This window comes from Rana temporaria, chromosome 3 (assembly GCF_905171775.1).
Source record: "Rana temporaria chromosome 3, aRanTem1.1, whole genome shotgun sequence".
Taxonomy (NCBI): Eukaryota; Metazoa; Chordata; class Amphibia; order Anura; family Ranidae; genus Rana; species Rana temporaria.
In genome coordinates, this window is record NC_053491.1 from 127,127,932 (window position 1) to 127,143,192 (window position 15,261).

A 15,261-nucleotide genomic window follows, 5' to 3' on the forward strand; every position below is an offset into this window, starting at 1 on the left:
CTTCCGCATAGCAACAGCTATTTAGGATACGTAAAAAAAAAAAACATTTTTCATGTGGAACCTCCACTTTAAGCTTTGACAATAAAACCTGAAAGATGATTGGTTTCTGTGCACAGCCGCACCACATTTTGCACTCTCTAGTTTTAGTACATGAACCCCACTGTATCATTAAAATGACCTTTTAAATACAGCTAGTATAAGTAACTGAAAAAATTTTTTCATTAGCTACCGGTACTTTCCTTACACAGCAGTACTAACATCTAAGAACGTGTGTTTGCAATCACAGTAGTATTGTTTTTTGTATGGTGTTGCATTGTCAGTATTATAACATTGTGAATGTACATTTTTGGAAGGAAGGGAGTTTTGGGACACGTAATTACATAGTTACATAGTTACATAGTTAGTCAGGTTGAAAAAAGACACAAGTCCATCCAGTTCAACCACAAAAAAAAATAAACAAACAAAATAAAAAACACAGTACAATCCCATACACCCAACTCCATAACCACAGCTGATCCAGAGGAAGGCAAAAAAAAAAAAAAAACAGCAGAGCATGATCCAATTTGCTACAGCAGGGGGAAAAATTCCTTCCTGATCCCCCGAGAGGCAATCGGATTTACCCTGGATCAACTTTACCTTCAAATCTTAGTACTCAGTTATATTATGTACATTTAGGAAAGAATCCAGGCCTTTCTTAAAGCAATCTACTGAGCTGGCCAGAACCATGTCTGGAGGGAGTCTTTTCCACATTTTCACAGCTCTTACTGTGAAAAAACCTTTCCGTATTTGAAGGTGAAATCTCTTTTCCTCTAGACGTAAAGAGTGCCCCCTTGTCCACAGTGTTGACCGTAAAGTGAATAACTCAACACCAAGTTCACTGTATGGACCTCTTATATATTTGTACATGTTGATCATATCCCCCCTTATTTTCTCTTCTCAAGAGTGAATAAATTTAGTTCTTCTAATCTTTCCTCATAGCTGAGCTCCTCCATGCCTCTTATCAGTTTGGTTGCCCTTCTCTGCACTTTCTCCAGTTCTCCGATATCCTTTTTGAGAACTGGGGCCCAAAACTGAACTGCATATTGCAGATGAGGTCTTACTAATGATTTGTACAGGGGAAAAATGATATCTCTCTCTCTGGAGTCCATACCTCTCTTAATACAAGAAAGGACTTTGCTCGCTTTGGAAACCGCAGCTTGGCATTGCATGCCATTATTGAGCTTATGATCAACTAAAACCCCCAGATCCTTCTCCACATAATTGAAGTATTATGAATTAGATTTTTACAATGAAATGTGCTTTTTCCTTTACTGTAAGACATTTTACTTGGCAACAACCATTGACATCACCACTTACTTTTGTATTTGTGAAATACTGATTAATTGTAACCAAGTTTCTTTTGCATAAAACCAAATAAAATGGTTAAAAATATGTTCATTTATTTTAAGACTTCACAACTGTACAAAAGTAAACACATACTGTACAAGCAGTTGGAATAATATAAAAAATGCAGCTAAATGTGAGGCGACATAAAGGGTCAAACAAAATGGGAACTTACAGACAGGAAAATGAAAAATATTGAATTTAATTAACATAAACAAGAAACTACTGGCACTCCCACATACCACCATAATTTTTACAGTGTAATATTTCAGGGCGGATGACAGATAAGATTAGAGGGCAAAGTGGAGGAAGTAAGAATAAATGCTGGAGATGAAGAATAGGAAATAGCTTGAGAGGCAGGGTTAAGAGGGGACAGACTTTGGCTATACCTGAAAGGAATATTTTGCAGAACGTCTTTATTTTTCTATAGCTTCTTGTACACCACCAATCTTTGATAGTAACACAACTCTAGACATGCCCTAATGGTGCATTTACAATCAAATACAATCTGGTTCTGCAGTTGCAAAGAATATTCAGCACACTGGATATTGCTGTTGTTGCAGTAATAATCACTACAGTTGATAGATCACTGCCTCAAGCCTCGTACATACGTCCGAGGAACTCGACGGGCGAAACACATCGTTTTGCTCGGAGAGTTCCTTGTGAAGCCGCCGAGGATCTCGGCGAGCCAAATTTTTCCATTCCCGTCGAGGAAAAAGAAGACATGCTTTCTTTTTGGTCCGACGAGATCCTCGACGAAAAGTGTGCACACGACCGGTTTCCTCAGCAGAAAAAAAAAACAGCAAGCTTCTTGCTGGTTTTTGCCGAGAAACTCGGTCGTGTGTACGAGACCTGAAAGTGTTTAAAAGGTGAACAGAGAAGCCACGATGGCTTTGGGCATTCAAGAAAGACAGTTGTTATATTTTCTGGTATGGTCAGTCTGTGTATTAAAAAAAAATAATAAATAAGGCTTACCCTACTATCTTCTTGGCTTTCTAGTTCATCCATGACTTGTTGTCCTTGAGAACAGTTGGAGTACTGGAAAAGACTGGAAAACAGCCTCCAGTTGTCTTGAGTATCTGCAAAAATTGCATCCTGGAAATTCACTCCATGTGGAAGCAGACTGTAATTTTCATCCATTCTACAATATAAAAAAAAACATTAAATAAAGTTTGCTAAATTTGTTGGGTTACAACATTACCTTTATTGCAAGTGGAATTAGCATAATAAATAGGGATTCCATTCTGATTCGGGTCAAGTCTGTGCTCAAGGTAAACCAAGGCTTTTTGGGGACCTTCCAAACTATCGCGGCCATTTTCCCACCCAAACTCTTGCCACTGCTGTTATGTAAACACAATGCTGGGGATTCTGGGGGGCATCATTGATCAAATATGGTCATGACCATGTTTGGTTAAGGATGTCACTTGGGATACCCACTGTGGTGTTTATATTACCGCAGCACCAGGGCTGTGTCATTTAGCAATAGGAGAGCCAAAGGTTTGCACGGGTTGTGGTGGGTTGTTGATTGTTGAGGAATTACATTGCTGGACACTGTGATTGACTGTGAATTTACATAATTAGAAAACCTGCTTGATGATGGACTTTCATCAGGGACAATCGTTTTTTAAAAATTGTATGATTATTATTTTTTTATGTATTTAAAGCACTTCTAAGATCTGTGCTTATTTACATGTTTTAGATTTTTTGAGATTGTGTAATAAGTGGTAGTAATGTACCCCTGTACTCATTCCCCTGGGAGGGGATAAATATCTGGCATCCTCTTATTATAAAGGCGGCTCCCAAGTTTCTTTACAAGTCACCACCCCCCCCCCCCCTGAACCTCCAAAACCTCCCACAGTACATGGGGAAGAGGTTGTTGTCTCATGACATTGGGACAAGGTGCTTTGCAAGGGAGGAGGCTTTGCCACAACCCTACGCTGTTTCTTTTTAAATATGTACTCTCCTCTCCAAAAAACAGAAACATGAGATTCCATTTGAAATTCAAAAAATACCTTTATACCTAGGCCTGTAGCTAGGGATGGTTGGCATGCAGATTGATTGGTGAGTTGAGCTGGGAATTTTCTCTGGCTTTGTCTTTCATGTGTTTGTCCTTCCATGTGCTCCTTGCTGTCAAGGCCAGTTATAGGTGGGGGCAGGCGCCATCTCTTTGTTACTGGTATAATTTGGTCAGGGAACACACTGGGCACCTTTGCTGCCATTTGTGCTATGTGCTGGGTGTCCAATGTGCCCCTGTGCCTTTAAAGAAGAAGTCCAGCCTGAGCTTTTTTGGCTGGGCTTCTCCTGAGGGTCACTCCTGTGACCCGTTTTCAGTGGAGAGCGGTCTAAAGTCCGCTCTCCGTTGACGTCACTGCCATCAGTCGGGGCATCGCGTCATCATGACTTCCAAGTCGGCATCCACCAGCTGCCCTGATTGATGGCAGTCTCAGTGGCTCAGCGAACCGGTGAGACAGCCTCTCCCCGCCCCTCCACGGCTCAGCGCTACAAAGAGCGTGGAGAAGCAGAGAGGAAAGACGCTGAGTGACAGTCAGCAGCTTTCCTCTCTGGGATCTGTGAGAACCGAGCCATCGGCGATGTTCGGTGGCTCAGTTCTCAGTGCAGAGACGGCAGGGGATAGCTGTAGCATCCGTCCGATGCTCCATCCACCCAGGTAAGTATGAATCAAAAATAAAAAATAAACTCAAACTTCTCTTTTAAGTAAGATTCGGCTACCTCCAGGGCCACCTGCCCCTTATCTATTCATTAGAATGCATGTGCTTCCTTTGTGGAGACACTTACAAATTTAGAATGTTGGGACTTCAAGTGATACAGGGTGCCGTGAAGAGGCCTTTCAGCCTACACGTGCATTTGCAAATGTGTGCTTACTAATTTTTAACGCATACTGTTGGACGGGTTATTTTGGTTGGTAAGCAGACTTGTTGGTGAGTTGAGCTGGCAATTTTTTCGGTTTTGTCTTTCATGTAGCTAGGGTTGTCAGAAGAGAATAGTTTTAAGTGTTCCTTACCACTCAGATAGCAAGCAGTTATGCTGCAAGTTTGCTAAGCTATTGCTAGACTTATCAGACTTCACAAGTTTGTTGCACAATTCCAGCAAGTCCACATTGCATGACTTCAAGTCAACTTTCTTTGCAAACATTATGCAAGTCTGCTGCAAGTTCTGGTTCAGTAATGTTGTGCAAAAATCATCCCACCACAGGGGTCAATGTGGCTGAACTCTCATGTTGTAGACTTGCAGAGCCCTTGCTGTAGTCTCACCAATGCAATTTTGCTTCAGTGCTCTGCGAGACTTACAATTCAGCACTGCCACAAATTTGTGGTAAGTTATCCTTGCTATCTGGGCAGTGGCAGACCAGATCCTCAACACTTCAATGATTTAAAAACAGTAGCTGTGACGTCATTGATCAAATTTCACCAATGATATCATCTATATTACACTCATAGGTTTACTTTAAAGGGAATCATTCATGTGATAACTTCTCACTACACTTTGACTTTCCTGAACAGGACACCTACTCTGAGCCATTGAAATAAAAAACTAAAGTCAGAGGATCACACGGGGCGGAACAGTGATGATCCCCCCCCCCCCGTGAACCTCCGCTTGCTCAGCAGGGATTGCTCTGCTGATCCCTGCTGAGCCGCCTGATGACAGGGTGGTCCCCGCACACTGTGCAGGGACCGCCCTGCCTTTTTTCCGCTCTCCTCTATGGGGGGATCGGATAAACACAGACCATCTGTCCGTGTTCACCCGATCCGCAGACGGATGAAAAAATAGAGTTTTCTTCCGTCTGCAGAATCGGAGGATTGCGGAACCGGGTGATGTTCATCCGCTGGCACCCGCTATCTCATAGGGATCAATGTATGTTCCTTTTTCATCCGTACACGGATGTGTTGAAAAAGCGGACATACGGTCCACCCGTGTGAAAGAGTCCTAAGGTGAGTGATAACAAATATCACTTTTTGTACTTTTTTGGAGGGTCTACATATTTATAAAGTCAATCCTAGTGAATGTAAAATAATTGCCTTCCCAGAGAGCAAGGATAACTTTCCACAAATGTGTGGCAGTGTTGGATTGTAAATCTTGTTAACTTGCTGCACATTTTCACTGGCAAATTGTATACTCGCAGAGCAATTGAAGCACAAATTCTAGTTGACACTTTTCCAATTTGTAGCAAATTTGCGTGCCAAGTCTCTAGCAAGAACAAAATTGCAGTGGTGAGTCTACAGCAAGAGCTATGTTAGTCAAAGTGTCCCATGTGGTGGGGTGACTATTACACAATATACCTGAACCAGAACTTGCAGCAGACTTGCAGAATGTTTGCAAAGAACGTTGATCTGGAGTCATGCGATGATGACTTGCTGCAATTGTGCAACAAATTGTAAAGCCTGGCAAGTCCAGCAATAGCTTAGCAAGTCATTTTCAAACTTGTAGTTCAATTGCTATCTGGGTTTTTATTGAGGAATATAAACTGGCTCTTCTACTAATCAGTACATAGAGCATTTATTATCTGATTTTAAGAGCAATAACCTGTAGTAATGAATCAGCTGACAACAGATTGTCAGCACTAAACTGCTAAAAGCTGATATTTTAGCAGATGTTTTATATTATAAGACACCAATATGCTATCGCTTTGCGTGAGTAAAAGATTAGGCAAAAATGACACTGTATCTTGAAATTGAGTGTCATGTAGATCTGCAGTGAGATAAGAGATAAAGCAAACACAACATTATTAGAATATAGAATTTAGACTGTGTATGCAGTGGGCAGTCTACCCCAGGACCAGCATTATCCTGAAGGAAAATTAATGCTCACCAAAGAAAATATAATCCAGCAAATTAACTTAACCTTTGAACAAAAGAACAGGATAAGTGATTATACACATGGCAATTGTTACTTGAGCAAGACATATTTGTAAGTGCACTTCCTGGGTTGAACAAGCATAGAACATAGGGTTTAAGAAATCTCCTTGGGTGGTTAAAATGTAAACTAATAGATTAATACATTTATACTAACTGCTAAAACCAATGACCACTACTTTAATCATATTATTAGAACTTTCTGCTGCCTTTGATAAAGTTGACCACCTTCTCCTCCTCTAAAATCTTCACTGTTTTGGCCTTCAAGACTCTTTCATGTTTTTTCACCTATCTATCTAAGCACTCCTTCAGTGCCTTCTTTCTCCTCCTCTCTTCTTTGCCTTTCTATAGGGGTCGCCCAAGGTTCTGTTCTTGGACCCATCTATTCTCTATCTACACCTCCTCCCATGATCAGTTGATTGCCTCCCATGGTTTCCAAAACATCTCTGTGCTAATGACACCCAAACCTATTGCTCTTCTCCTTAGCTCTCCACTTTAGTCTCCTGTATTTACTAACCGACATATCAGTATGGATGTCACACTATTCTCTAAAATGTAATCTTTCCAAAACTGAGATCTTAATTGTTCCTCACTCCCATGTCCCCTCCCTCGACTTTTCTATAAGGTCAATAACACAAATATCAGTACCTCCTCTTATACCAGGGTGCCAGGTGTAATCATGGACTCACTCCTTCAGGGCCCACATCCAATCACTATCCAAATCTTGCCACCTTCACCTCTGTAACTTATCCAAATACGCTCCCTCTTAACCGATTGCACCACCAAGATACTTATTCACTCCCTTGTTACCTCTCACTTTGACTATTGCAAATTCCTTCTCTTTGGCCTAAAGGCTAACTCTGCTTCAGTCTATCATGAAGGCTACTGTCAGACTCTCTGGCAATCTCTCCACTGGCCTCTCCTTGCCCAACAAATCAAAATCAAAATACTAGAAACAATATATAAAAGTATCTACAACTCTGCCCTGAGCTACATCACCATCACCGTGTTTCAAAATATCACCCAAACTCTTTGTGTCAGGCCATGTCAGTAATTTTTGGACAATACTCTGGCCTAGTAGTTAATTGGACAAAATCTTCAATTATGTTACTTGATGCTGTAAAAGAGGATCAGACCACCACCCTCCAAGATATACCTGTATCTTCTTCCTTTAAATACTTGGGGGTTTTCGTAACACCCAGACCTTTAGCTTATCTCTCGCGCAATTAATCACCATTATTGGGACGCATCCGTGATAAGACAAAGATATGGGTTAAACTTAGGCTGTCATTGGTGGGAAAAGTCAATCTGATAAATCTGCCCCAGCTCCTGTATATATTGCACAATTCCCCAATAGTAGTTCATCCCAAACAATTCCGTATAGTCCAACTCTATTATTCGTAACTTCCTTTGGCAGAATTTGCCCACAAGGATCCGGCTAGAGCAGCTAGAGTAACCTAAAGGCAATGGAGGCTTGGCACTGCCTAACCCTTGGCTTTACTACATGGCAGCTCAACTGCAGCATATTGCCCATGCTATACCGACAGAGGGGGAGAACCAAGTATATTCTACGACGACCCTTTTGCATCATGTGACAGGGATGGATAATGTGTTTTAGGGCCTAGAGGGGCTGATGTTTGCTAAATCCAATAAACTTCTCCATACGTTTGTCCTTATGCAGAAGGTTTGGATTAAAGTGTGACAGTTACAATATATATGCCCGATATGGGATAATAGATACTATAATGAACTGCTATCAGTGCAAAATGGGCCCAGAAGGAGGTTATGTGGGGTCACACGCCTGTCTCATATCTTTTTAAATTGGGGGGGTTATGCACATTTGCGGACTTGTAGGCTAAATGTCACCTTCCACAGTCTATGTGGTTCCACTATTTGCAACTGCAACATGCTGTCAGGGCACAAGCATGTGTAGATATATGGGAACTATCCCCTTCCCCAATTTTCAACTACATGGCAGATGTGTACTTTTTTAGGGGGTTCATCTCCAGGTGCTATTATATGTTGCTGACCATCTTTTTGAAAGGATTTCCGTCTAGGTCTGCCGATAGATAGTTACATAGTTACATAGTTACATAGTTAGTCAGGTTGAAAAAAGACACAAGTCCATCCAGTTCAACCACAAAAAATAAAAAAAACAAAATAAAAAACACAGTAAAATCCTATACACCCAACTCCATACCCACAGTTGATCCAGAGGAAGGCAAAAAAAACCAGCAGAGCATGATCCAATTTGCTACAGCAGGGGAAAAAATTCCTTCGTGATCCCCCGAGAGGCAATCGGATTTACCCTGGATCAACTTTACCTACAAATCTTAGTACTCAGTTATATTCTGTACATTTAGGAAAGAATCCAGGCCTTTCTTAAAGCAATCTACTGAGCTGGCCAGAACCAACTCTGGAGGGAGTCTGTTCCACATTTTCACAGCTCTTACTGTGAAAAAACCTTTCCGTATTTGGAGGTGAAATCTCTTTTGCTCTAGACGTAAAGAGTGCCCCCTTGTCCTCAGTGTTGACCGTAAAGTGAATAACTCAACACCAAGTTCACTGTATGGACCTCTTATATATTTGTACATGTTGATCATATCCCCCCTTATTCTCCTCTACTCAAGAGTGAATAAATTCAGTTCCTCTAATCTTTCCTCATAGCTGAGCTCCTCCATGCCTCTTATCAGTTTGGTTGCCCTTCTCTGCACTTTCTCCAGTTCTCCGATGTAGATGGAAAAGAGATGTGGGTGGCTTCGCTGAGGAACAGCAGGCGGTACCAGCATTCTCTCTTATGCTGCGTACACACAACCGTTTTTCGTTAAAACGCCCTTGCCTACACACGATCGTGAAAAAAAAATGCTCTAGCAAAGCGCAGTGACGTACAACACATACGACGGCACTATAAAGGGGAAGTTCCATTCGGATAGCGCCACCCTTGGGGCTGCTTTTGCTGATTTTGTGTTAGTAATAGCCGATTCGCGCTTTTCAGTCTGTTACAGAGTGATGAATGTGCTATTTCCATTACAAATGCCAGTTTTATCAGAACGAGCGCTCCCTGTCTCATAACTTGCTTCTGAGCATGTGCGTTTTTTTCACCTTGTTAAAGCCCACACACAACCATTTTTTACCACGTTAAAAACGACAAAGTTAAAAACGTCGTGAAAAAATAGAGCATGTTCTAAATTGTTAATGCCCATTTTTTACATTTTGAAAAATGCTCAGGAGCCCACACACGATCGTTTTTAATGACATTTAAAAAAACGTAATTTTTTACAACCCGAAAAACGGTCGTGTGTACGCGGCATTAGTGTCTTGCAACGCTTGATACTGCTTTATATCGCGTTAAGGGTTCAATTAACAGCAATAAGGTTATTCAAAATGGGACTAAGGGAGGACCCGTTGTCCAATTGGTTAGGAGTGTTTAATACTGTAAATAAATCCTTCATGACTTCCCCATTGAAGACATTCCCAAACAAGCCATTCGGTGAACTATATTTCAAGCCCAGAAGCTAATACTTAGGCACTGAAATGATTTTGAACCACCCTCACTGAAGGAGTGGATTGCACAAATGGGTTTGTTGCACAATTGCAGCAAGTCCGCATTACATGACTCCAGGTCAACTTTGTTTGCAAACATTCTGCAAGTCATCCTACCGCAGGGGTCAGTGTGGCTGAATTCTCATGCTGTAGACTTGCAGAGCTCTTGCTGTAGACTCATTACTGCAACTTTGCATTTTCTAATTTTCTACAAATTGGAAAAGTGTCAACTAGAGCTTGCGCTTCAAGTGCTCTGAAAGTATACAACTTGCCAGTAAAATGTGCAGCAAGTTAACAAGATTTACAATTCAACACTGCCGCAAATTTATGGCAAGTTATCCTTGCTATTTGAGTCAATGCTCAGAATGCTCTGCACATTCAAAGAAACCATTACTAAAGTAATGTATAGGCTTTTCCAAAGTAGCACCCATTCCTGTCAATGACTCCCTTAACCAGAGAGCGTGCTCAGTCAGAATGCTCATATTTCACAACTGTGCATGTCTTTGTGCTCTTCCACCAGCTTTTGTGTAACAGCAATTAGTATTTCCAGATTTCTATCACTGGAGCCTGTGAGCATACAATTTGACACCCACTACAGTGCTACTGTGCTGGAATCATGTGTCTTATATTTACATTTTTTTATTTGTTACTGGTCTTAATCTGGTTTATAATTTAGTGACAATTTGTGATATGTATAACTGTAATTTACACTTAGATTCGATGAATGCCCTATCTTCTGGGTGACTGATAACTAGTTAACCTGGAAGTGGCTATCAGCAAAAAATAACTTCCAATATTCTCAACTGAGGTGTCTTTAGGATATTGCCTACAGGAACAGCCATCATTGTCTGTTAGGATCAGTCAACGATCTCCCTATGTAGGGATGTGTTTAGTTGCTGTTCTCAACTCTTCAAGGGACGTGTCAGAAACATCTATAAACTTGGCCATAAATGGATAGAATTTCGAACGTAAAGTCTTAGGAAAAATTCATACGAAGATTCTCCCACAAACCCATCCTTCAGAAGTTAGGATGATTTCTGATGGGCAGGAGTGGTCACATATGGATCGAAATTCAGTCAATCCCTGCTGAACCAGCCGAATTTTCGATCCACATATGGCAGCTACACACAAGCTGAAAAATAATAATATATTAGCTAAAATTAGCTAGAATGCACAGTTCAAATGACACATGGCTTTTGGAATGAGATGGTACAACTCAGGACATACCTAGCCAGGAGAGAGTGACTAATGCAACTTATGCCCCGTACACACAATCGGAAATTCCACCAGCAAAAGTCCGATGTGAGCTTTTGAACGGAAATTCCGACCGTGTGTATGCTCCATTGGACTTTTGCTGGCGGAATTTCCACCAGCAAAAGATTGAGAGCTGGTTCTCAAATCTTCAGACGGAAAAAATTTCTATCGGAAAATCCAGTCGTCTGTAGCAATTCCGACGCGCAAAATTCTGACGCATGCTCAGAAACAATTTGACGCATGCTCGGAAGCATTAAACTTAATTTTCTCGGCTCGTCGTAGTGTTGTACGTCACCGCGTTCAGAGGACTTTTGTGTGACCGTGTGTATGCAAGCCAAGCTTGAGTGGAATTCCGTCGGAAAAAACATTCAAGGTTTTTCCGACGGAAAATCCGGTCGTGTGTACGGGGCCTTACAGTTCCTAAACTGAAGTCCTTTAAGGGCCACACATGGCTTCTAAAGGTCTATCAGAAGGTGCTGTATTATACATATATAATAGTGGCAAGAAGTGACTGAATGTAATTTGCCAGTTAATGTCATTGGAGCGCAACTCCAGCGAAAACCTTTTTTATGTTTTGGAAAGAGTGGTAAAGAGCATTTTTATGAGGCTTTTATTGCTGTGTGTTCCTTCAATAGGGATATTTCCATCTAAATTGATGAGAAGAAAGAGAAATAGGTTTTAGTGGCACAAGAAGACACAGACAGCAATAAAACCTGAAAGAGGTTCTAGCCTTTCTCAACTCCCCCAAAGTGGACGTGTAGCAATACAAATATGGTTCTGTCCTTTCACAATCCTATTAATAAGCAACATCTAAAGTATTAGCTGTAGTTTTGTTTTAAAACTGAACTCCAGGCACAAAAACTTTTACTCAAATATATATAAATCATATTTGTGTGCATCAAATTCCTTTGCAAATCCAGATATAACCTTGCAAAACAGCAAAGGCAATACCACTGTGCTGCATATAGCCTGCCCAGCAGGTCCACCTACTACAGAAAATTGCAGGAGGGGGCGGGTAAAGGACCAATCACCCTTCACAAAGAGAGAGCAGCAGTGACTGGTCTATAAAACAGATTGGCCCAGATTCACAGAGAGCATGGCGCACATTACGCCACCGTAGAGCAAGCACTGTACGCTACGCCAACGCAGCGCAGAGAGGCAAGCATTGCATTCAGAAAGCCAGTGCTCCCAACGCTGCGCCAGCGTGGCGTGGGTTTCGAAGTCGAACGCCGGCGTAGGTTGAAGTGGGCGTGAACCCATGCAAATGATGGGCCGAGCGCCAGACAGGTACGTATCACGAACTGCGCATGCGCCGTGACGTGGTCGCAAGCACAGCACCCCCATGCGCCTGGTCACAACCACGCCGGCACAACTGCCTAAGCTACGCCGGATCACTGCGTACGCCGTGAACATAACGTACGCCCAGCCAGACACACGTCCAACGCACAATACGCCGGTTTGTGTTCCCTGGTGCAGACCTGTGCATGTCTGCTGCCGGGTTGCACCTCCTTTATGGGGAATAACTTTACGCCGGACGTACAACTTACGCGCATCTCGCGAAGCATGCGCCGGGCACACGCACGTTCGTGAATCGCCGTATTTCCCTCATTTGCATGTTTGAATGGCTAATCAATGGGAGCGGCACCATGCGCCCAGCCTAAATGTGCGCCCACCCTACGCCAGCGTGTGCAAGCTACGTCGGCGGGGTGTAGCCCGTTTTTAGGCGCAGATTTGTTTGTGGGTCTGGCTCACACATACGCCGGCGCACATTTGCACTTACGTCGGCGTAACGTGTTATAGTGCTTTGTGAATCTGGGCCGAAGTGTCTGCATCATTTCACACTGGATTACTGCACAGATCTGGAAAAATACACAAAGCACAGGATTCAAATAAGAATCCACATACCTCTTTGCTTATCGCGGAGTTCAGCTTTAACAAAATATTTATCTATAATAATTTATATAGCCAAGATATATCTGAACAGTATAATTATTTTATATATACAGTGTATATATATATATATATATATATATATATATATATATATATATATATATATATATATATATATATATATATAGTTTTTTATATTATATATAATATAAGATAATTATTATTATTATTATTTTATATATTCTTTTATAGCAGCAGCTATCTATTGGAAGATGACTGCTCGTGGCAGTATATGGCGGCCACAAGGAGGCACAGACAGGAAGATTTTTAGCAACAGCCTGCAGGTAATAATGGGACAAACACCATTACACATCACGAATATAAAAAAAAAAACATAAACTTCAGCTTTAAACAATAATTATTTTGAAATGCATGCACTCCATCTCCCATCAGTAAGCTTTGTCACCAATGCGATGATCACTATACCAGCTGAACACAACTGGTAGTTGATCTTAAAGTTTTTATTACACCATCAAAGGTTTAAAATGAAAAGTTGGTTTATGGTCCTACTCACCGGAGGAAGAAGAAGTAGGAGTGACCCTGCACAACTGTGTATGAGTGACAATCAAAGTATCCCAGTCCAGTGATGTTGAGCCTGGATCCTGCAGGTACCTCCAGCATACTGCCCCATCCCTGATCACAGAGCATTTCTATCTCTGCAGAATAGAAGAAGGTGCTGTCCCCTGATTCATACTGCCATGGCAGGTAATTGTACATACTGCTGAAGATACTACTGTGTGTTTCCTGATGTACAGCCAACACCTTGGCATAGACTATTATCTGTGCCAGCTCTGCTCTGCATCCTTCACTCAGGTGCCTCCAATCTGATGACAGCTGACAACCCTGGGCACAGCTCCATACAAACCAGGCTGTGATCACAAAGTGCAGCATGGCAGACTTACTGTCCTTGTCACCCAAATGTAAAGGAAAGGAATTAATCCTCCAAAGGTTTACACACAGAGTATACATTCCATTGCCATGAGCAATACAGGCTTTTCATATGTTACAGATTCATCTTCTTGCCTAGTAATGGAAAGCTTGCACTGTCCCTGTGGTGTGTCCTGTCCTGGAGCAGCAGACTGCTAACTGCCTGAACTGTACAGATAGTTTGAAAGGACTCCAGCAGTCTGTGCCCTCCCTTTGCTGCTACATCACACACAATACATTAGGGGGAGTGAGTTCCTCAATCATGAATTACACAACAGCAATGACATCAGATATACACTGTATATATAGAGAGAGATACATACATTGCAGCTGTTTTTCATTTTTCCAGCTGTTATAAATTAAATAAAAGAAGAATCTAAAGTGGAACTTAAAAGTATAACTTTTGGAGGAGGATTAGAACCCCTGTCAGTTTTTATTGCTGTCTGTGCCCCTGTTAAGGAGACTCATTCTTTCTATGTGTCCTATTTACCATTATCATTGAAAGTAAAAGAAAATCCCAAATGTTTGGTTGTCCCCAGAAAAGTAATAGAGGGGAAATCTTCCTATGGGGACACTAGATCTGGAGACCTGAGGGTCTCCAAGGAATTCTCTTAATTTTCAGGGATTTCCTCTCAATTTCTGTTTGGCTATGGGACAAGAAGTGAAATCTTTGCAATGGGACACAAATGGCAAAAATATATTTGACAGGGGTTAGAGCCCTCCCTTGTGCCCCGTATACATGACCTGAAAATCGGGTGACAGATTGTCTTTTTTTTTTTTTTTTTTGCATGCTAGTTATATATCGAAATTGAAAAGCTTACTTAAAGCGGTATTCCACCTACGATTTTTTTTTCTCTAAAAGTCAGCAGCTACCAAAACTGTAGCTGCTGACTTTTAATAAGGACACTTACTTGTCCTAGGCGCCCACGATGTCGGCCCTCCGAAGGCGATCGCTCGGTCCTGGCACCTTCATCCTCACTAAGGGAAACAGGCAGTGAAGCCTTACGGCTTCACTGCCTGTTTACTACTGCGCATGCGTGATTAGCGAGGCGCTTTGTGAATGGGCGGCTGTCTTCTGCGATACACACAGTTCCCAGAAGGCAGCGCGCCCCATCCACCAGAAAACACCGCGACGGAGGACGAGGAAGAGGACCACCGCGGTGGAGGAAGGGGCAGAAGAGCTACTTCCGCATAGCAACCGCCCTTTCTGGTGAGTATCACAATTTTTTTTTTTTTGGGGGGGGGGGACTAAATCAGGGTGGAACTCAACTTTAACCACTTGGCAACCGGCCCATAGCCAAAGTACGGCTACAGGGCGGTTGCTTAACTC

At 42.0% G+C, this 15,261-nt stretch overlaps 1 protein-coding gene across 1 annotated transcript in view; it reads right to left on the reverse strand.

Moving 5' to 3' along the window:
* Nucleotides 1–14,128, reverse strand: part of CCDC3 (coiled-coil domain containing 3) — a 64,238-nt gene extending 50,110 nt beyond the window's left edge. Inside the window, exons 1-2 of the mRNA XM_040343403.1 lie at nucleotides 13,519–14,128; nucleotides 2,359–2,524 (exon numbers count right to left, since the gene is read on the reverse strand). Coding sequence (XP_040199337.1) covers nucleotides 2,359–2,524; nucleotides 13,519–13,973 — 621 coding nt within the window. The 5' untranslated portion in view covers nucleotides 13,974–14,128. The remainder of the gene's footprint in view (nucleotides 1–2,358; nucleotides 2,525–13,518) is intronic.
* Between the last annotated feature and the right edge of the window lie 1,133 nt (nucleotides 14,129–15,261).